We start from the raw sequence: 20,596 nt of genomic DNA on the forward strand, positions 1-20,596 counted from the left end.
CTAAACATATGAAACATATAAATATAAATCACACGTGATAGCCAACCAAATTCTAACTTGTGTATGGATATATTTGTTTTTAATATATTAGACATCCAAATCCATTCGATTTGAATTAATATTATTTGAAATTATTATTTTTGGATAAATCAATTCAAATTTATTCAATTTAAATTTTCTTATTTAACCGAGTATTTCAATTACCATTTAATTAAAAAAAATATTTAAATATCAAATAATACTATTTAATGACTAAAAACATTTGTAGTCAACATTTAATAAAATTGAAACAAGCTAACGTTCATGTTAATAATAATAAAAAAATCAATATAAAAATTAACCAAAACAATAATTATGACTGGCTTAGGTAAAAAAAAATTAATTCACATATGTCAACAGATAATTTTGCTAGCTTTGGCCAATAAATTCTTGGTATATCAAGTAAGAAATAAACTAATTTGCAAAAAAAAAAATCATAACAATTTATATAAAAAATAAATTTTATCGATATTAATAAAAAAACGTGATCGAATTAATTAAAAAGTAATCATCTTAATAATATTTTAATCTCCCAAACTAAAATTAAGCCGAAGAGAAAATATGAAAACTAAATATATAAAGTAAAAAACATGAAATTTTTTAAATTTGTTCTTTTTAAATAAAATTTTATATTTTATATTTTTCACTAATTCAATTACTCATGAAATTTTAATTTTTTATTGTAAGTTAAAATCCTTCTTTAAGGTCAAAGAATCTATATACTAATACTATAAACACATTTACCGTACAGAAAATAATTATCTTTGGATAATCTTTTGGAAAAAGAAAACACTTTTCAATTTATTGAATTTTCACTTTTACCCTTATTTGAAAGTGACATTCCCGCTTTTGTCCTACTTTGAAACTTCTTGAAAATGCAATCCGGAAATAGAAAATGTATTTAGGAATATTTTGTTTATGAAAAAAGAAAATATATTCCTGATTTTTTTTTTCTGGAAATCTTTTTCAAAAGATGACTTCAGAGATTTATTTTCGGAATAATAACTTATTTGAATGATTTTTTTGAAGAAAAAAGTTTTTTTAACAATTTTTTAGATAATTTTTTTATAAGTTGTGATTGATTATTTAAAATATACGAAATAATAAAATAATAATACATAATTTATTGTCAAAAAAATTATTAAAATATAATTACTTTTTTTTTAAATATTTTCTTTTCTATCATTATTTCCCGTCACCTTTCTTTTTCTTCTTGAATCTCTAGATAAAAGGAAAAATATTATTTAAGACACCTAAATATTTTTATTAATTTAATTTTATCTTTTTTTTCTTGAAAAAAATGCAAAATTTAATATTTTTTAAGATCATTTTTACTTTTAAATTCTATGTTAAATAAATGTAAAAGTGGATAAGTTACTCTAACAAAAATAAATAAAAGCTACGAAAAGGAACAGTTAAATAAATGAATTTGGTAGTTGTGTTGAAAACGTGGGTTGCTGTTGCTATCATGGTGTTCCTGTCGGTGGCATCCAATGATTGCGAAAGGGAAGGAGAACAACGACCTCTGGTGGTTATGGTGATAACAGTGACATGCATAAGGATGAGCAACTTCTCACATCATTGTTATAAAAAAAGGTTGATAGAGTAGTTTCCATCCTCTAATGACGTCATCGGCTAAAACAAAAATTTTGTAACGTAATTGGCACCTTAATCGGGTACTGGCTTCCCTCGGAGAAGAAACATGAAATAAACCTGAAGGTGACAGCAATTTTAACTTTTTAAGAAAGTTTAGTTATTGAAAAATTTGGTAAAATTTAGAACTTCAAAATACCCACATAAAAGGACAAAGGTAGTTGAATCATTCAAGACATATTCACACCGCCTTCATTGCTTGTTGAAATGGTGGTTGCGACCTGCAACCTCCGCTTCACTTCTTTTAAAATGGCCGAAACAGGGGACGCATTGTAAGTCCAACACAAAAAAAAAAACAAAGAGAAAAACAGAGGCTTAACAAAGCATAGAGAAATGTCCGCTAATCCAGCAATACTGCAGAGTGAGAAGTTGACCAAGGTAGGCTTATCGTTCAAACAGTACTTTTTCCTTCGCTTCATTTTCAAAAATTATTCAATTCAACAATGTTGTGGCAGTATATACTGGAGACTAGCGTTTACCCTCGAGAAGCCGAGACTCTCAAAGAGCTAAGGAATGCCACCGCAACACACCCTTGGTAATTATTCTCTGCCACAATTCTGTCTCAAGACATGTTGACATTATTAAAATCAACAAAGACAAAGTCTTTTATCATAGTTAATGTCTCGGTTGAAACTCGAAAGACTGCTATAAGTTTCAGTTTTTGGTACGAGGCTTAGTCAGAATTATAACCTGTTTACTTTTACATTGCATCTTGTAGATCTGCTTCTTTTTTATGTTTCTTGCTTTTAGCTTCTACATCGTTTTAATGAATTTGTGGTGTGGTTATTGTGTTGATCGTGGTCCCCATTCTCAGGATCTACCTAGAGTTTTTCACTCATCTGAATATTTGCGGTAGCAATGTCTGTGCTCAACTAGTAAACAATAAAGGGATTTGTTTCATAAATTTAGTTACCATTTTCACTCTGCAGGGGATTTATGGGCGCTGATCCTGATGCGGGTCAGCTAATGGCCTTGCTCTTGAAGCTGTTGAATGCTAAAAAGACCATTGAAGTGGGAGTTTTTACAGGATACTCTCTTCTCCTCACTGCACTAACAATTCCAGACGATGGAAAGGTTTGCACTTTTCTTTGTTATTTGGTACGTTTAATATGTCTGTTTTATGTCACCAACTCCATTGTCTGTGTGGTGTAGATTATAGCCCTGGATCCAGATAGAGAAGCTTATGAGATAGGACTACCATTCATTAAAAAGGCTGGTGTAGAGCACAAGATCGACTTCATTCAGTCTCCAGCTCTACCTGTTCTTGATAAACTATTAGAAGACGTGAGTATGATTCTGTGTTGCTGTCATGTTACTGACATAACAATGTCATATTACGAGACAGAAAATTGTCTATAATAAATTAAGACCCTAGTTTTTGTTTTTTCTTTTGTTTCTTTCTCCCTTGTACGTAAGAGGATCTAACTCCTTTTACTTTATAGTTAGTTTTTGTTTGATATTTGGGTTCTGTTTCTTCTGTTACAGGATTCAAATAAGGATAGTTTTGACTTTGCCTTCGTTGATGCTGATAAAGATAACTACTGGAATTACCACGAGCGGCTTCTTAAACTGGTGAAGATTGGTGGGTTAATAATCTATGATAATACCCTCTGGGGTGGAACTGTTGCCTGGCCTGAAGAGGATGTTCCAATACCCAAAAGAAAATACAGGCAGGCTGTTGTAGCTTTCAACAAAGCAATTGCAAATGATTCTCGTGTTGAAATTTCTGTTGTTTCAATTGGTGATGGCTTCACTATTTGCAGGCGTGCTGAATGAACACCATTCCCAAATGTTTCGTGCTCAATAAACACCATTTCCGAATGTTTCGTGCTGTGATCCAAGTGAACTTAATGTACTGTGTTTTTGGTTTTTCATTCTGCTTTTCCTGTGGATGGTTAAAATTGATTTGCCTCAAACTGTGGGGTTATTTGACTGTAATGTGAATCACCGAGTGTTGCTGTTTACTATTAATAAAATAAAATGTGTGATTCTTGGCCTACAATGGAACGTCAAGTTTGGTATCGCAGAAATAAGGTGGATACCTAAATTAGTCCAAAAACAACATCGAGGACACTTCAATCTCACAAGAAAAACTAACCATTGAATTTCTCAAGATTATAAGATGAAACACTAATACACAAAATAGCTAAAAACATCTACCGAATATAATTTTGAAACCTCTATAGAGTGACTTTCTTCAGAAATTAAATTGAGTTGTTCAAAGCTACACATAACCAACAACCTATCACTAATTTTCGTAGATAAAAAATTAATAATGTTATTATATACGTAACAATGTAAGGGCAAGGATAGAAGGAATTTACAACTGCTACGCAAAGATCGAACGTTACAATTGAAAATTTACATACTTTACAAATGAACTGCCACACATATCACAAATGTTTCTGCACACATCTAAAATTAAAATATCAATAAACTTACTATTTTGAAATTTTCATATCTAACTAGTAATATGAATGATGCCGATGTTCACTGTCTTCCATGAAATATTAGAACAAGGTAATACTTAGAAATCTGGAGCTGAAATTTTCACTAGCAGAGGTATTTCTTATTTCACCCTAAATTGGATGGCAAATGCATTTGTACACGTCTATTTCAACATTCGTAGTTTACTGACGAGCTGAAAAATGTAGCAAAATAATTGGGCTTGAATTTGTTAAGCATATCATAAATGACTACTGAGAAACAGGGATGGAGATTAATTAAAACGTTGTCATCGTTTACATGAAATATCTTCTTATCCAAAACTACAATTCTTGAGAAAAAGGAAACCACTGCGTAGAATGATAGAATTAACCCTGGACTACATGACTTGGAACTTGAAGTACATTAAGAAATAGGAATCATAACATTCCTTCATGTTTAAAATACCATTTAACCAAAACAGGACTAATTTCCACAAAGCATCGAATGCAATTCATCATACTCTCCATGCATGAGCTGCTATCTTATAACATTCATACAGGAAAAAAAAATCTTTGAATGTTTATCTGGAAACATAACTGAACGTGATACACAGCCAAAATAGCATGGCAACGATCATTTCAGTGAAAGTAACCAAGAACCTGGCCGCCTACATTCTTCTTAATGGCTTCTTCATGATCCAAAACACCGTCAGGAGTAGTAATCACAACATAACCCCACTGCACACAGCAATAGAAAGGCATAATTATCTTTTTCCTTTGATTTCCATTGACATATCATTCTTAAAACACAAATTATAACAACCACAATCAGACAAAAAAGCAGTCGGAAGCTGTGACACGAAAACGAATCATTAACATAAACCAACTTGATGAGTAGGAAAAGTCTGCAATCTGTAGGCTTCAAGATCCCTTGCCTTCATATCTTTTCGGTATGTAAGAGCCTTGCAATCGTTAATCCTACCTTGTAGTTCAACCGTTATCCTCCCCACTCTATGCGGATCATAGACTTGAAAGTCTTTGATATAACCTATTAGGAATTTAAGCCAAATTAACTACACTAACAGTGGCACAGTACAGAGTAACTGTTAGAATCTTAAAGAACTTTATATCGGTTCATGGACCCTTGCAATCTTAAAGATATTTCACACACGGAAGTCATGCTCAGACTCAGACGGAAAAGGATGACAGTAACCAAATCAACAACGAAAGTCATTCAAACTCTGATGACATAAATTTCAGAGACTGAAATCACTTTTGAAAAGCGAATTCATACCATTTCATTATTGCCAGATTTGAAATTGTGAAGCAGTTAAAAGGGGTTTCGAGTTTTAGAAAAAAGAATACAAATTATAAAAATAGTGGCTGGAGAAAGAAAAGATACCATGGTTTTTCATGATTCGGAGAAATGAAGACATAACAGTGGAAATTGGCTTGAGTTCCACCATAGCTTTCCCTCTTCTCTCTGCATTCACCATACTCCTCAAGGCATCGTTCAGGATCCTCCTTCCCATCTCTCTAAATTCTCTAACCAAACCTCCTATTTCTCTCACTAGGGTTTTCGAAATATAGTGAACTTTATGGCAAGGGCATATTCGACATTTCGCTTACGTCAAACTATGTAAATAGTTAAAATTCCACAGTCACCCAAAAAGGATAATGACGTGGAAATGAAGTGGTATGGGGTTTTAAGTGGAGGGGTTCATTTTGTGATTTTAGAATCTGAGTTTGGGTGTCAAGAACCCTAGAGAATCGTCTCCCTTTCCAACCACTTAGAAGTGTGCCTATTGTCCATCATTGTTGGATTTTACAGTTCGTCATAACGTCTGTATGTTGTATAGTCGTCTCTCCCACTTAATGATAAGCGTTCGCCGCTGTCCAACTGTATCGATAACAAAGTCAAAATAAGTGAAAAGTTCAAGCAAAGATTTTGCACAGACAGATCAACTGTGAAAATGACATTCAAAATGAATTTTGTCTTTGCTACCATTTCCTGCATTTTGATTTTTGCAAAAAATGGTTCTTTGAACATAAAATTCTATATAAATGGCATAATAATTGTTTCGACATCAATTTTATGTTCAAAAATGGTTAAGGAATAAATTAGAATGACTCTTGTCTTTGTTACCGATGTAGTTTCTGCACTTTGAGTTTTACAAAAAGATAGTTCCTTGGATATGAAATTCTATATAAATGACATAATAATTGTCTCGACATCACTTCTATATTAAAAAATTGTTAAGGAATAAATTAGACACTTTAAGATGAATGTCATTTTTCATAGTTGACGTGTCTCTCACTTATTTTGCTTTTGCTACCAATGCAGTTTCTGCACTTTGATATTTACAAAAGATGGTTCCTTAGACATGAAATTCTATATAAATGGCATAATAATTTTGTCGACATCACTTTTATGTTCAAAAATCGTTAAAGAATAAATTAGGCACTTCAAAATGAATGTCATTTTCATAATTGACCTGCTTGTACAAAACATTTGCCTGAATTCTCCACTTATCTTCTCTTTGCTACCAATGCAGTTTTTGCACTTTGATTTTTACAGAGAATGGTTCATTATACATGAAATTCTATATAAATGGCATAACCAAATAGTCCAACGACAACGAAACGGTGAAAACGCATCCCTTTTGATGCTTGTTCCTTCCAAAGGTTCAAACGACAACAAACACTTATCGATGGATGAAAGGAATATGTCAACAGCAATACTTAGACGAATGGTAAACTCTAACAACGCATGTAAGAGAAAAAACGATTATTTAGGTTCTCTCTAACCCAAACTCAAATTCTAATTTTGAAATCACAAAATCAACTCTCCACTTGATATCCTACCTCACTTCATTTCCACTTCATTTCCATGTCATTTTTTATTTTCTAATTTATATTCCATGTGATTTTGCCACGTGACCTTTGTCAAAATATTCTCAATGTTTTCAAACTATCTTTATCCATCGAAAAACAAAACGCAAACACAAACTCTTTTCTCTCTCTCTATGTTGAATGCAATTGCGCAATTCGATTGGCGATGATGGAGGAGCTTCCGGCGTCGCTGTTGGTGGAAATTGTGAGTCGTTTAACGGACACTACCAATGTGGCGCGGTGCAGGGCGGTGTCCAAGGGTCTAAACGCGGCGTCATACGAGGTGCGGTGGCTGAACGTGGTCTGTTCCATGTCGCGCTACCTCAAGTCCCGTTCGCCGGAGACCAAGCACCTCGTCACTCCCTTCAAGACCGTTTTCTCTCACCTCGTATTCCGCTCCACCTCCACTCTTGACTCCGTCTCGCTGGGCGTCGATCGCGCCCTCGGTGGCGTCTCCTTCGACGACGTCGAGGATGAGTCCGACGATCTCTACCTTACCGACATGAACTTCATCAGAGAGTGGCTTCCATCCATTTCCCACGCTCTGAAATCTTTCTCCGTCTCCGATTTCTGGGTCCAGTCTTGTTGGCGCCGATCCGAAGCCTTGTCCCTCATCTCTTCCACCTGTTAGCTTCTTGATTCTCAATTTTTCTTTCTTCATACTTTCTTTCTCTTACAAGAATGCGGTTTCTTGCGCGTGTTTCGTATTCTTTCCGTCAGAATTGGTGTTTCAATTTGTGTTGAAGATTAACATTTGTTTAGATTACTCTGGATGAAATAATATTAAAAGAACCTAATGGTATGTTTGGAAGGTAGAATTGAAGAGAAAAACGTAATATTTGAACTTTTGTTAGTTACATTTTTTTTCCTTTCATTTTCTCTCCAACCAAAGAAAATAGTTCATCAACGTTCTTTCCTCCCTGTTAAACGTACCATCAATGTCGAAATTTGAGTAGAAGGGAAATATGATGGAAAGAAATTATTGAATTTTTATTTTAAAACACTTTCTCTTAAATCAACCAAAAAAACGTATTGTATTCATTTATATCTTCTTTCTGTCCATCCAAACATCCCATAAGAATATGAATCTAAGTTTTATTTGTCTCTCATGGAAATTTGCAATGTGTCTTATTCAGGCCATAATCTTGGGAAATTGGTCGTGAGGAATGCGTGGTTATTCGTGGATGGTTTGTGTTTGATGCCAACGTTGAGACATTTGACCCTTGAGTTTGTGAGACTGGATGATGAGGACTTAAGCAGGATCAATGCTTGTTTCCCTAATTTGACTCAACTCAGTCTTATTGGGGTTGGTGGACTTAAGGAGCCTAAGATTAATTTCTTACACCTTACCACTTGTCAATGGTCGGTCTCAAATGCTCCACTTTCTTTGATCATATGTGCACCTTGCCTTGTTGATTTTGATCTCAGATGCATCAAACCTAAGTTGGTTGTCCTTGAGGCCCCTTCCTTGTCCAATTTTAATCTCTCCCTCGAGAATACTGATGAGCTCAGGTTGAAAAATTGTGCTAATATACAATGCCTTCAGCTCAGTGTAGAATGCCTCTCTCTTGGTTTTTTGTTTACTATGTTTCGTCACTGCAGCACGGTGAAGAGACTTACCTTGGATTTGGTAGGAAGAAGAAAACAGGTTGATGCAGCAGTGTTTGGGATTGATACTTTGTTGGGTTGTTTTCCGAACATAACATGTCTTAGTTTAGGTCCTGGAGCCTGGCATGTGATGGAGAATTCATTTAGACGGGGAGGTTTGGCAGATGGGATTGGTATGAAGATGATAAAACAACTTATTGCACATCTAGTGGTCCATGAAGTGGAGGGTACTCTTGCATTTATTTCTTCTGTTTTGGATAAAAGCACCCAGTTGTGTGATGTTTCTCTTCTTATCCATCGTGATGTTGATTCATATGTTGCTGGCGGCCTGATCTCTTCATGCAGAAGCAAATTCCCAAGAGTGAGATGGAGATGGGGAATATGGAAAGAAGGAATCAAGGATACTTGGGTCTCTGATGGCACCTAGTTTGGTGACTGCTATCTTTGTTATGAAAAGGGGAGTTCTCATTGATTTGTGGGTTTTATTGGCCAACTTTATTTAAAGATGCCCATAATCATGCCTAGAAATTGTGATAAATGTCAAAGAGCAGGGACAATCACTAAACGTCATGAGATGCCTTTACAAGGTATTTTAGAGGTTGAGGTTTTTGATTGTTGGGGTATTGACTTTGTTGGACCCTTCCCTCCATCTTTCAACAATGAATATATCCTGGTAGCAGTGGATTATGTGAGTAAATGGGTGGAAGCATTAGCTTGTCCTAAAAATGATGCTAGCACGGTAATTAAATTCCTGAAAAGGCAGATATTCTCACGTTTTGGCACTCCAAGAGTGTTGATTAGTGATGGAGGATCACATTTTTGCAATTATCAGCTAGAGAAAGTACTCAAACACTATGGAGTAAAACATAAGGTAGCTGCACCCTATCATCCACAAACCAATGGACAAGCTGAGGTGTCTAACAGGGAGATAAAAAGGATCCTGGAAAAAACAGTGACTTCATCAAGAAAGGATTGGTCTCTCAAATTGGATGATGCTCTTTGGGCTTATAGGACAGCAATGAAGACGTCTATGGGATTATCACCATTTCAATTAGTCTATGGGAAAGCATGCCATTTGCCAGTAGAATTGGAGCATAGAGCATTATGGGCTTTGAAATTCTTGAATTTTGATCCTTATGAAACTCAATGCACACGCAGAAGGCAGATTTTGGAGCTTGAAGAAATGCGATTACATGCATATGATTCATCCAAGGCTTACAAAGACAAGATTAAATTTTATCATGACAGGAAGTTGGTGAATAGAGTTTTCAATCCAGGACAACAGGTACTATTGTTCAATTCAAGATTGAAGATATTTCCTGGGAAGCTGAAGTCAAAATGGTCAGGACCATTTGTGATAAAAGAAGTGCATCTGCATGGAGCAATTGAAATATTTAATCCAGCTGCTGATGATCCACAGAGAAGTTGGGTGGTGAATGGTCAATGTCTCAAGCCTTATCTAGGGGGAGAGGTGCAACAATTTTCCACAATGATGTTGTTGGTTGATCCTTGAAAGTTTGGGTCAGGCTCATGACGTTAAACAAGCGCTTACTGGGAGGCAACCCAGTATCCTGTAAGTATTTTATGTTTTTAGATTAGGGTTTGATGTACTCTATTGGACACCTGGTTTGTTATGATGGTTTGCTATTAACTGTGATTGTTTGATAAGTAATGCTTGATGATGCTTTTTGATTGATTGATGTTGAGATGATGTGCACATAAAATGCTTATACAGGTGATTCACAAGCTTTGTGAACAAATGCAGGATATTACGATTGTGGTTTTGAGATTAAGCAGGATGTGTATGTCAAATGTGAATGAGCTTATATGTGAGGTTTTGAGCTCCAGAGTTGTTATTGTTGAATGTTATTACTTTGAAAGCATGAATGACTTTGCCCAGGTTTTCTATGATTGAATCAATTGCTTGTTTTGCATCATGTGACCAAGGCCATTTGTTGGAATTTAAATGACTTTGTGAACACTAAAGCATGTGCACATCTTGATTTAACTCTTGGTCATAAGTTTGATTGAAGTTGCTACTTATCTTGAAAAGAGGAATTTTGAATGAAGTGAGCCATCATATGAATTGGTAGAAGATTGAGTTACATCTTGCTTGCTTGAGGACAAGCAAAGTTCTAAGTTTGGGGTTGTGATAACAGTTGAAAAACTGTTATTTTCATGCTTAAAATTGATACTAAAAGCAACCTTTATGCTTAGAAACTACCTTGAAATCATGCTTTTACTCATATTTTCATAAATAAGAGAGTTGGACAGGTTTATGCTTGATTTCAGTGTTTTTGTGCAGGTTTTAAGGTGAATTTGGTGAAAGAAGTGAAGAAGGAGAGAGATGGAATCAGAAAAGACATCAAAAAGTGCAAAAGGAGAACCCGAAGTTACCGCTCAGCGGCAGTTTATCGCTGAGCGGCACTCAAGAGCTCACGGGAGGACCGCTGAGGGGCAAAATGGCCGCTGAGGGGAGAAAACTACTCACGCACTCACCGCTGAGCGGCTAATTGAATGATTTGAAAGAAGAATTGAAGTACCGAATGATTGGAGTGCAGAAAAGTCAACCAGAAACCAGAAAAGTCAACCAGTCAACCAGAAAAGTCAACCAGTCAACCAGAATACGAAAAAAGTCAACCAGACGAGTTTTGGGCCAGTTTTATGCGATTTTATGATCTGTTTGGGCCTGGACCCGTTTTCTATTATTTTTATGTCCTATTTAAAGGCCTAGATGTCTTAGGGTTTGTATCTTTGGCAGAAACGAAGCAAACACTCTCTCTTCCACCCCTTTGAAGGAGGATATTGGATGCTCAGGCTACCTCTTCACCTTTCTAGGGTTTTATCTTTCATTCTTTCATTATTGTTCATCTAGGTTCACCATGAATATGGTGAACTAAACCTTGTATGTTTGTTGGGGAATCAATGTAATCTTTTGAAGCTCTCATATATGGAATTTGTGCTTGCATCTTAATCTAAGATTTATGCTTTCTTTCATCATTAGTTAGGGTTTTTCCTCTTTGCTTAATGCTTGCTTTGTTTAACTCATTCAATGCATGATTATTGATTTTGTCGATATGGGAACGTACGGGGAAGTCTAGATCCGGGGAACTACTCCCAATATTATATTGGTTGTCGTTAAGCTCCTGCACTTGATGAACTAATTATTAGGAATGCTAGGAATTGTATGAACTCGTAATTAGGGAGAAGCCTTCTTGAAAGGTACTTTAGAGAGTGTCATTAACAATGATGATTTGAATGTTGAATTCCTAAAGTATATGAGAGTGTATAAGATGAAATTGACCCCCAACAACATATTCATATATATATTTCATTGAAAGTGTTTGTCTTTTGCTTTTGCCATTGATCAAAAACTCATGCATACATGTTTATTTTCTGTCTTGCATATTAAACTCCAATTATTTTGTTCTTAAGTCTTAGCTAATCAACAAATCACATAACTAAACTAGGTCGTGAGTCCTTTGTGAGAACGATACTTGGTCTTACCAAGTTTATTACTTGAACGATTCGGTCATACTTGCCGATTGTGAAACAAGTTTGTGACATCATATTTTGGTGATCATAAACTCGGTAATAAACTCGGTAAGACCAAGTATCGTTCTCCCAAAGGACTCACGGCCTAGTTTAGTTATGTGATTTGTTGATTAGCTAAGACTTAAGGACGAAATAATTGGATTTTACTGTGCAAAAGACAAAAGTAAATATGTATGCATGAGGTTTTGATCAATGGCAAAAGCAAAAGACAAGCACTTTCAATGAAATATATATATATGAATATGTTGTTGGGGGTCAATTTCATCTTATCCACTCGCATATACTTTAGGAATTCAACATTCAATTCATCATTTTTAATGCCACTCTCTAAAGTACCTTTCAAGAAGGCTTCTCCCTAATTACGAGTTCATACAATTCCTAGCATTCCTAATAATTAGTTCATCAAGTGCAGGAGCTTAACGACAACCAATATAATATTGGGAGTAATTCCCCGGATCTAGACTTCCCCGTACGTTCCCGTATCGACAAAATCAATAATCATGCATTGAATGAGTTAAACAAAGCAAACATTAAGCAAAGAGGAAAAACCTTAACTAATGATGAAAGAAAGCATAAATCTTGGATTAGGATGCAAGCACAAATTCCATATATGAGAGCTTCAAAAGATTACATTGATTCCCCAACAAACATACAAGGTTTAGTTCACCATATTCATGGTGAACCTAGATGAACAATAATGAAAGAATGAAAGATAAAACCCTAGAAAGGTGAAGAGGTAGCCTGAGCATCCAATATCCTCCTTCAAAGGTGTGGAAGAGAGAGTGTTTGCTTTGTTTCTGCCAAAGATACAAACCCTAAGACATCTAGGCCTTTAAATAGGACATAAAAATAATAGAAAACGGGTCCAGGCCCAAACAGATCATAAAATCGCATAAAACTGGCCCAAAACTCGTCTAGTTGACTTTTTTCGTATTCTAGTTGACTGGTTGACTTTTCTGGTTGACTGGTTGACTTTTCTGGTTTCTGGTTGACTTTTCAGCACTCCAATCATTCGGTACTTCAATTCTTCTTTCAAATCATTCAATTAGCCGCTCAGCGGTGAGTGCGTGAGTAGTTTTCTCCCTTCAGCGACCATTTCGCCCCTCAACGGTCCTCCCGTGAGCTCCTGAGTGCCGCTTGATAACAGTTGAAAACTGTTATTTTCATGATTAAAATTGATACTAAAAGCAACCTTTATACTTAGAAACTAGCTTGAAATCATGCTTTTCTTCATATTTTCATAAATAAGAGAGCTGGACAGGTTTATGCTTGATTTCAGTGTTTTTGTGTAGGTTTTAAGGTGAATTTGGTGAAAGAAGTGAAGAAGGAGAGATATGGAATGAGAAAAGACATCAAAAAGTGCAAAAGGAGAAGCCGAAGTCACCGCTCAGCGGCAGTTTACCGCTGAGCGGCATTCTGGAGTTCACGGGAGGACCGTTGAGGGGTAAAATGGCCGCTGAGGGGAAGAAACGTGACACGCACTTACTGCTGAGCGGTATTTTACCGCTGAGCGGCACTTTTATGGGTTTGGACCTAATTTTCTGTAATTTACGAATAATATATAAGCTTTAGGGTTTCCTAGGGTTAGGTATCTTTGGCTGGAACGAAGCAAACACTCTCTCTTCCACCCCTTTGAAGGAGGATCTTGGATGCTCAGGCTTCCTCTTCACCTTTCTAGGGTTTTATCTTTCATTCTTTCATTGTTATTCATCTACGATCACCATGAATATGGTGAACTAAAATCTGTATGTTTGTTGGGGAATCAATGTAATCTTTTGAAGCTCTCATATATGGAATTTGTTTTTACATCTTTTATTTAAGATCTATGCTTTCTTTCATCATTAGTTAGGGTTTTTCCTCTTTGCTTAATGCTTGCATTGTTTAACTCATTCGATGCATGATTATTGGTTTTGTCGATACGGGCGCGTACGGGGAAGTCTAGATCCGGGGAATTTCTCCCAATATTATATTGGTTGTCGATAAGCTCTTGCACTTATGAACTGATCATTAGGAATGCTAGGAATTGTATGAACTCGTGATTAGGGAGAAGCCTTCTTGAAAGGTACTTTAGAGAGTGGCATTAACAATGATGATTTGAATGTTGAATTCCTAAAATATATGAGAGTGGATAAGATGAAATTGACCCCAACAACATATTCATACATATATTTCATTGAAAGTGTTTATCCTTTGCTTTTTGCCATTGATCAAAACTTCATGCATACATATTTAATTTTCGTCTTTTGCATATAAAATCCAAATATTTCGTCTTTAAGTCTTAGCTAATCAAACAACCACACAACTAAACTAGGCCGTGAGTCCTTTGGGAAGAACGATACTTGGTCTTACCAAGTTTATTACTTGAACGATTCGTTCACACTTGCCGATTGAAAAACAATTTTGTGACATCATATTTTGGTGATCATAAATTTGTCCATCAAGTTTTTGACGCCGTTGCCGGGGACTCGTGGTTTAACTGGTTAATTTGTGTGATTATTGATTATCTTTGACTTATTTTTTTATTTTATTTTAAATTTCGAATTTTTTTTGTATTATTTTATTTTCTCTTTATATTTTTCAGTTTGTATTTTATTTGATTTTATTTTTCTGTTTTCTGTTTTTCTATTTTCTGTTTTTATTTTCTGAATCTTATATCTTCTCTTATATCTTTTTGTGCTAACCAAATCTTTTCTAGGGTTTTGTGTTCTTGTGTATGCAGGAGGCAATTCGAACTAGGAGCAAGAAAACAACAGAACCTCTGCTTGAAGGATTAGAAGACAGTAGACGGAGGAGAAGAATCCGAACATCTAGAGAACTTTTTGCTCCTCCGGAAACTCTGTTACAACCATCACCACAAGGTTCTGACAATAGCACAGAAAATATGGAGAATAACAATGTTAGAAGAACTCTTGCTGATTACACCAATATAGCTGGACCTCAGCACTTTAACAGCATAGCTAGACCTAGAGTCAATGCAGCTAACATGGAGGTCAAACCAGCACTGATCCAACTGGTGAAAAGTAACCAATTTAATGGGTTATCTCATGAAAGCCTATATGAGCACCTCACTACTTTCAATGAGATTTGCAACACAGTCAAGATTAATGGGGTGCCAGATGAAGCGATCAAACTTAGTTTGTTTCCTTTCTCATAAGGAGGCAATGCTAAGCTTTGGTTAAATTCTTTTCCAGAAGGAAGTTTCACAAAGTGGGAAGCAGTGGTAACCAAGTTTTTAAACAAGTACTTTCCACAATCAAAGGTAACAAAAGGCAAGCAAGATATATCTTCATTTAAGCAGGGCATGGAAGAATCACTAGGGCATGCATGGGATAGATACAAAAGTCTGTTACGAAAAACTCCTATGCATGGTTTCAAAGAAGAAGAAGTAGTCCTAACTTTCCTTGGAGGTCTTGGTTCACGAACTAAGATGATGCTTCATGCCTCAGTAGGAGGAAACATTAAATGGAAAACTCCAGAGGAAGCAACTGAAATTATTGAAAATATGGCTACTAATGACAACGAATTCAACATTGAAATAGGAGATCTTAGTCAGAAGGAGTTGTTACAATCAAATGAGGCTTTGCTTATTCAAAATAGAATTATCTCTCAACAGCTTGAAGAGGTAACTATGAAACTTTCTCAAATACCACAGGAAATACAACAGGTCTCAATGGTTCAAGTGCAACAACAAAAATGGCAGATGCAATTTACTCCAGTTGAGAAAACAACAAAGCTTGAAGAGACTTTCCAAAGATTCTTGAAGACGAATGCGTCTTATTGTCATAATGTGGATGCTACATTTAAAAATATGGAGGTTTATGTTGAGAGAATAATTGATGAGATGAAATATGATAATCTCAAAAAGGAGTGTAAAACTGTTGTGACCAGAAGTGGTAGAGTGTTAGAGGAGAGACAACAAGAAAGAGAGGAGAAAGAAAATGAGAGTGAGAGTGAAAAAGAAACATGTGAGTGGAAAGAAAGAGTTGAGAGAGAGAAAAAGAAGAGAGAAGAAGAGGAGAGGAGAGAAAAAAGAGAGAGAGAAGAGAGAGAGGAGAGACAAAAAGAAAAAGAGTATGAAAAGCCACTTCCTTATCCAAAGAGTTATTCAAGGAAGGAGAAAGAAAAGCAGTTGGAAAGATTCATGGAATTGTTTAAGAAGTTGGAGATCACTATACCATTCTCTGAAGCATTGCAACAGATGCCAGCATATGCAAAGTTTTTGAAGGAACTCCTCACAAAGAAACACAAGTACATTGAGAAGGAAACTATCAATATACAGGGTAACTGTAGTGCAATCATACAGAAACTACCTCCTAAACTTAAAGATCCGGGAAGCTTCACTATTCCATGCACCATAGGAGATGTGAAAGTTGGAAGAGCATTGATTGATTTGCGAGCTAGCATTAATCTAATGCCGCTATCCATGTGCAAAACAATTCAGGGGTTGGAAATTAAACCAACCAGAATGGCTCTTCAATTGGCAGACAGGTCTCTTAAATATCCATATGGAGTGATTGAAGATGTTCTAGTGAAGGTTGACAAATTTGTATTCCCAGTGGATTTTATTGTGATGGAGATGGAAGGAAATAGTGATGTTCCTCTTATTCTTGGGAGACCTTTTATGAAGACTGCTAGAATTTTGATTGATGTAGAGAATGGGAAGCTTAAATTGAGAGTTGATGATGAAGAAGTCACTTTTGACGTGTCCAAGGCCATGACATATCCAAATGATGACAAGGCATGTTTTCAATTTGATGAACTTGATGAAGTTTGTATGGTGCAAGAAAGGATGGTGCGAAATATTTCTCCATTGGAAAAAACTCTCATTAATGCATGTGAAGATTTAGATGAAGAAGAAGAGAAATTGATTTATGAATGTTTGATGGACTTAGAAACATTGAAAAAGAGTCCAGAGGAAGATCCAATATTCGAAATAATTGATAAGGAAGAAGCAGTCAAAGCATAGACACCAGAATTAAAAAGATTACCGTCACATCTGAAATATGTTTTTCTAGAAGAAGATGGAACAAAGTCAGTCATCATCAATAACTCTTTATCTCTACAAGAAGAAGAGCAATTGATAGAAATTCTAAAAGCTAACAAAGAAGCAATTGGGTGGTCAATATCAGATCTTAAAGGTATTAGCCCAACTTACTGCATGCACAAAATTTTTATGGAAGAAGATTATAAACCAAGTGCTCAACCACAGAGAAGATTAAATCCTGTTATGAAGGAGGTGGTCAGAAAAGAAGTGTTGAAACTGTTAGAAGCTGGTATCATCTATCCAATCTCTAACAGTGAATGGGTGAGTCCAGTACAGGTGGTTCCAAAGAAAGGTGGGATGACAGTAATTTATAATGATAAGAATGAACTTATTCCTACTCGGACAGTCACTGGTTGGCGTATGTGCATTGATTACAGGAAGCTGAATAAAGCTACTAGGAAAGATCATTTTCCTCTTCCTTTCATGGATCAGATGTTAGAAAGGTTATCAGGGCAGGCTTTCTATTGTTTTCTAGATGGATATTCTGGATACAACCAAATTGTGGCAGATCCAAAAGACCAGGAGAAGACGGCTTTTACTTGTCCTTTTGGTATCTTTGCATATAGAAAGATGCCTTTTGGATTATGTAATGCTCCAGCTACGTTTCAGAGGTGTATGCAGGCAATTTTTGCAGATCTCTTAGAAAAATGCATTGAGGTATTCATGGATGATTTCTCAGTTTTTGGAAATTCTTTCCAAAGATGTTTGGCTAATTTGAACACTGTCCTCAAAAGATGTGTTCAGACAAATCTTGTTCTTAATTGGGAGAAATGTCATTTCATGGTAACTGAAGGAATTGTATTGGGGCATAAAATCTCTGCTAAAGGAATTGAGGTAGACAAAGCTAAAGTAGAAGTCATTGAGAAACTACCTCCACCAACAAATGTAAAGGGGATTAGAAGTTTTCTTGGTCATGCTGGATTCTATAGAAGATTCATTAAAGATTTCTCAAAAATTGCTAAACCATTGAGTAATCTTTTGATGAAGGATGTTCCTTTTATGATGGATGAAGACTGTCTGAAAGCTTTTGACATATTGAAGAAGAAGTTAGTGTCAACTCCAGTAATTGTAGCGCCGGATTGGAATCAAAATTTTGAATTAATGTGTGATGCAAGTGATTATGCAATAGGAGTTGTCCTTGGCCAGCGGAAAGAACAAAAGTTTCATCCAATTTATTATGCTAGCAAGGTTCTGAACAATGCTCAATTGAATTATGCTACCACAGAGAAAGAATTTCTTGCCATTGTGTATGCTCTAGAGAAATTTAGACCTTATCTTATTGGGTCTAAGGTGATTGTTTATACAGATCATGCAACTATCAAATATTTGTTGACAAAACCAGATTCTAAGCCACGTTTGATTAGGTGGGTACTACTATTGCAAGAATTTGATGTAGAAATCCGTGACAAGAAAGGAAGTGAGAACTTAATTGCTGATCATTTGTCACGGTTAGTCAACAATGAAGTCACTAGCAAGGAATCTGAAATCTGGGAATCTTTTTCAGATGAATCACTCATGTATATTCAGCAGAGGCCCTGGTTTGCTGATATGACGAATTTCAAAGCTGCAACAGTCATGCCGGAAGACTTAACTTGGCAACAAAGAAAGAAATTTCTGCATGATGCTGATGAGTCAATATTTTCTCAATTTCACTTAGCTTATTGTACCGAATTTAATCAGGGAATTGTGCTTAAATGTCCAGTATTTTCCCATTTTTCTTAATTGTGCTTAATTTGATCAAAAATTCTAATTTTAATTAATTTGAATTATCTGAGACTAATTATTTGCATTATTAATTGTAGGGAAATTATTGGATAATATTTGGGACATTTGGAGGTGAAAAGAAAATGCCACATCAATTATAATTTAAGTTAAAATGATTGAGGAGGTGTGGATTTAGTTTTTGGAGGTGCATGCGGTAATTTATTCTTGAAGAAAGAGAGTAGCTGATTTTGTTTTGGACTTGGAGAGCTGGAAGGGTTATATCCACAATGAGTGTCCAGCATTGAAGTGAAAGGATTGTCCAGGTGGCTTGGAAAGAAAGAGAGCATGCGGTGGCCCATGAGAATGTTCCATCAAAAGGGGGTGGTGCATGAAGAAGGAAGTCCAGCACACGTCCACGCTCATTTTCTCGGTCCATCACAACAGCTTCATGCGGAGAATGGGAAGCAGCAAGGGTGCACATCCAGCTTTCAATTGGAGAAGCACGCACACATTGCGGTGCATCCAGCAGCTTGGAAGTGGCGTGATGGGCTGATTCATCCAGCGTTGGGAAGAATTGGCAACGTGCAGCAAAGCAAGGCTGGCAGCAGCGGGCCCATCCAGCAAATTGAAGTCCAGAAGCGGTCCGGCAAGAGAGGTGCACGGATTGAATTTTGGGTGTACACATCAACGAGGCCCACAAGCAGCTCATCCATTCTTCACGCTCCAGCTTCAACAATGGTCCAACAGGGGTGTGTCCAGCATTGTCCAGCAGCAGAGGCAGGAGAAGACCTTCACGCTGAGAATGGAAGCATAGGGGGTGTATCCAGCAAGGGCTTCACGGGAAGAAGCCTTGAAGCAGTAGAAACGTGAATGAGGAACACATCCGGGAGGTGCACAAGTGGAAGTGAAGCCCACGGCTGCACGTTACGCTCCAACTTCAACAATGGCATCCAACAGCTTGGTTGCAGGTCCACGTCCAACAAGCATCACGGTCCAGCAACTCCTATCCAGCAAGCTTGGAGAGATTTTGAATTGGAGGGTTTTCACGCGGAGAATGGGAGGCACAGGGGGTGTCCAAAGAAGAATCATTTTTTTCACGTGGACAGCAGCAAAGCTTGGACGATCACACGGTTGGAAGCATTGGAGGATTCATTATTAGGCTCTAAAGAAAGGAGGGCTGCCACGTCTTTGAAGGGGGTGTAGCAAGAATTAATTGGGGAGCATTCATCAAAGAGGGCTGGTTCATTAGGGCTGCTGCACGTGGAATTTTGGGGGTTTTTCATCTTTCATTTCATGGAAGCACACACAGCTGAGGTGTGTCTCTGCCTAGGGCTGGATAGAGGATGGTCCAGCCGCCACCTAAGTTGGAGGATTTTTTTTAGTTTAAAAAGAAGAACACTGAGTCACGGAGGCTGGAAAATTGCAGCACATGGAGGGTTACGGCTAGAGGATTCATTCACTTTTGGTAGGAGTAGCATGCTGTTACGGAACACTGTTTGGAAGCTGAAAGGTAGTCACGGCTTGCTGGAGACTCTCATTTTCTTTCTCTTCCAGTAGCTCTTGGGTTTTAATTTTAATTTTGGAAAAAGAAAGAAGTGGTGTTTGTTACCAATAAGGAGTATTGGCAAATCTTGAAGAAATTTGTTTTGATGATGCTACAAGATGTTTAGTTGAA

The 20,596-nt window shown here is 36.5% G+C and overlaps 3 protein-coding genes across 3 annotated transcripts; 2 read left to right on the top strand and 1 right to left on the bottom strand.

The window, feature by feature from the left end:
• The first annotated feature begins 1,865 nt into the window (after positions 1-1,865).
• LOC148193270 (putative caffeoyl-CoA O-methyltransferase At4g26220) lies at positions 1,866-3,694 on the top strand. The gene is made up of 5 exons (XM_088098484.1): positions 1,866-2,070; positions 2,148-2,227; positions 2,622-2,766; positions 2,845-2,976; positions 3,178-3,694. The coding sequence occupies exons 1-5, from the start codon at positions 2,026-2,028 to the stop codon at positions 3,466-3,468; spliced, it is 693 nt and encodes a 230-aa protein (XP_087954610.1). The 5' UTR covers positions 1,866-2,025; the 3' UTR covers positions 3,469-3,694.
• A 780-nt stretch (positions 3,695-4,474) lies between these two features.
• LOC148193271 (small ribosomal subunit protein uS8my-like) lies at positions 4,475-5,711 on the bottom strand. The gene is made up of 3 exons (XM_088098485.1): positions 5,521-5,711; positions 5,006-5,166; positions 4,475-4,856 (listed from the first exon to the last, which is right to left on the bottom strand). Exons 1-3 carry the CDS (start codon positions 5,648-5,650, stop codon positions 4,758-4,760), a joined length of 390 nt encoding a protein of 129 aa, XP_087954611.1. The 5' UTR covers positions 5,651-5,711; the 3' UTR covers positions 4,475-4,757.
• A 1,465-nt stretch (positions 5,712-7,176) lies between these two features.
• LOC124822515 (F-box/LRR-repeat protein At4g29420) lies at positions 7,177-9,088 on the top strand. Its single transcript, XM_088099692.1, has 2 exons — positions 7,177-7,636; positions 8,147-9,088. The coding sequence occupies exons 1-2, from the start codon at positions 7,177-7,179 to the stop codon at positions 9,043-9,045; spliced, it is 1,359 nt and encodes a 452-aa protein (XP_087955818.1). The 3' UTR covers positions 9,046-9,088.
• The last annotated feature ends 11,508 nt before the right edge of the window (positions 9,089-20,596 follow it).

Source organism: Vigna umbellata, chromosome 9 (genome assembly GCF_029865625.1).
Source record: "Vigna umbellata cultivar VRB3 chromosome 9, Vumbellata_1.0, whole genome shotgun sequence".
NCBI lineage: Eukaryota > Viridiplantae > Streptophyta > Magnoliopsida > Fabales > Fabaceae > Vigna > Vigna umbellata.

What these genes read in the sequence shown, in the direction of transcription:
- LOC148193270 (XM_088098484.1), top strand. Translation starts at nt 2,026, where the DNA reads ATGTCCGCTAATCCAGCAATACTGCAGAGTGAGAAGTTGACCAAG. An exon ending in GCCACCGCAACACACCCTTG is followed by an intron (nt 2,228 to 2,621) that starts GTAATTATTCTC and finishes TTCACTCTGCAG; the next exon opens with GGGATTTATGGGCGCTGATC. An exon ending in CAATTCCAGACGATGGAAAG is followed by an intron (nt 2,767 to 2,844) that starts GTTTGCACTTTT and finishes TGTGTGGTGTAG; the next exon opens with ATTATAGCCCTGGATCCAGA.
- LOC148193271 (XM_088098485.1), bottom strand. Translation starts at nt 5,650, where the DNA reads ATGGGAAGGAGGATCCTGAACGATGCCTTGAGGAGTATGGTGAATGCA. An exon ending in CCGAATCATGAAAAACCATG is followed by an intron (nt 5,167 to 5,520) that starts GTATCTTTTCTT and finishes AATTCCTAATAG; the next exon opens with GTTATATCAAAGACTTTCAA. An exon ending in AGACTTTTCCTACTCATCAA is followed by an intron (nt 4,857 to 5,005) that starts GTTGGTTTATGT and finishes TGCTGTGTGCAG; the next exon opens with TGGGGTTATGTTGTGATTAC.
- LOC124822515 (XM_088099692.1), top strand. Translation starts at nt 7,177, where the DNA reads ATGATGGAGGAGCTTCCGGCGTCGCTGTTGGTGGAAATTGTGAGTCGT. An exon ending in GTCCCTCATCTCTTCCACCT is followed by an intron (nt 7,637 to 8,146) that starts GTTAGCTTCTTG and finishes TGTCTTATTCAG; the next exon opens with GCCATAATCTTGGGAAATTG.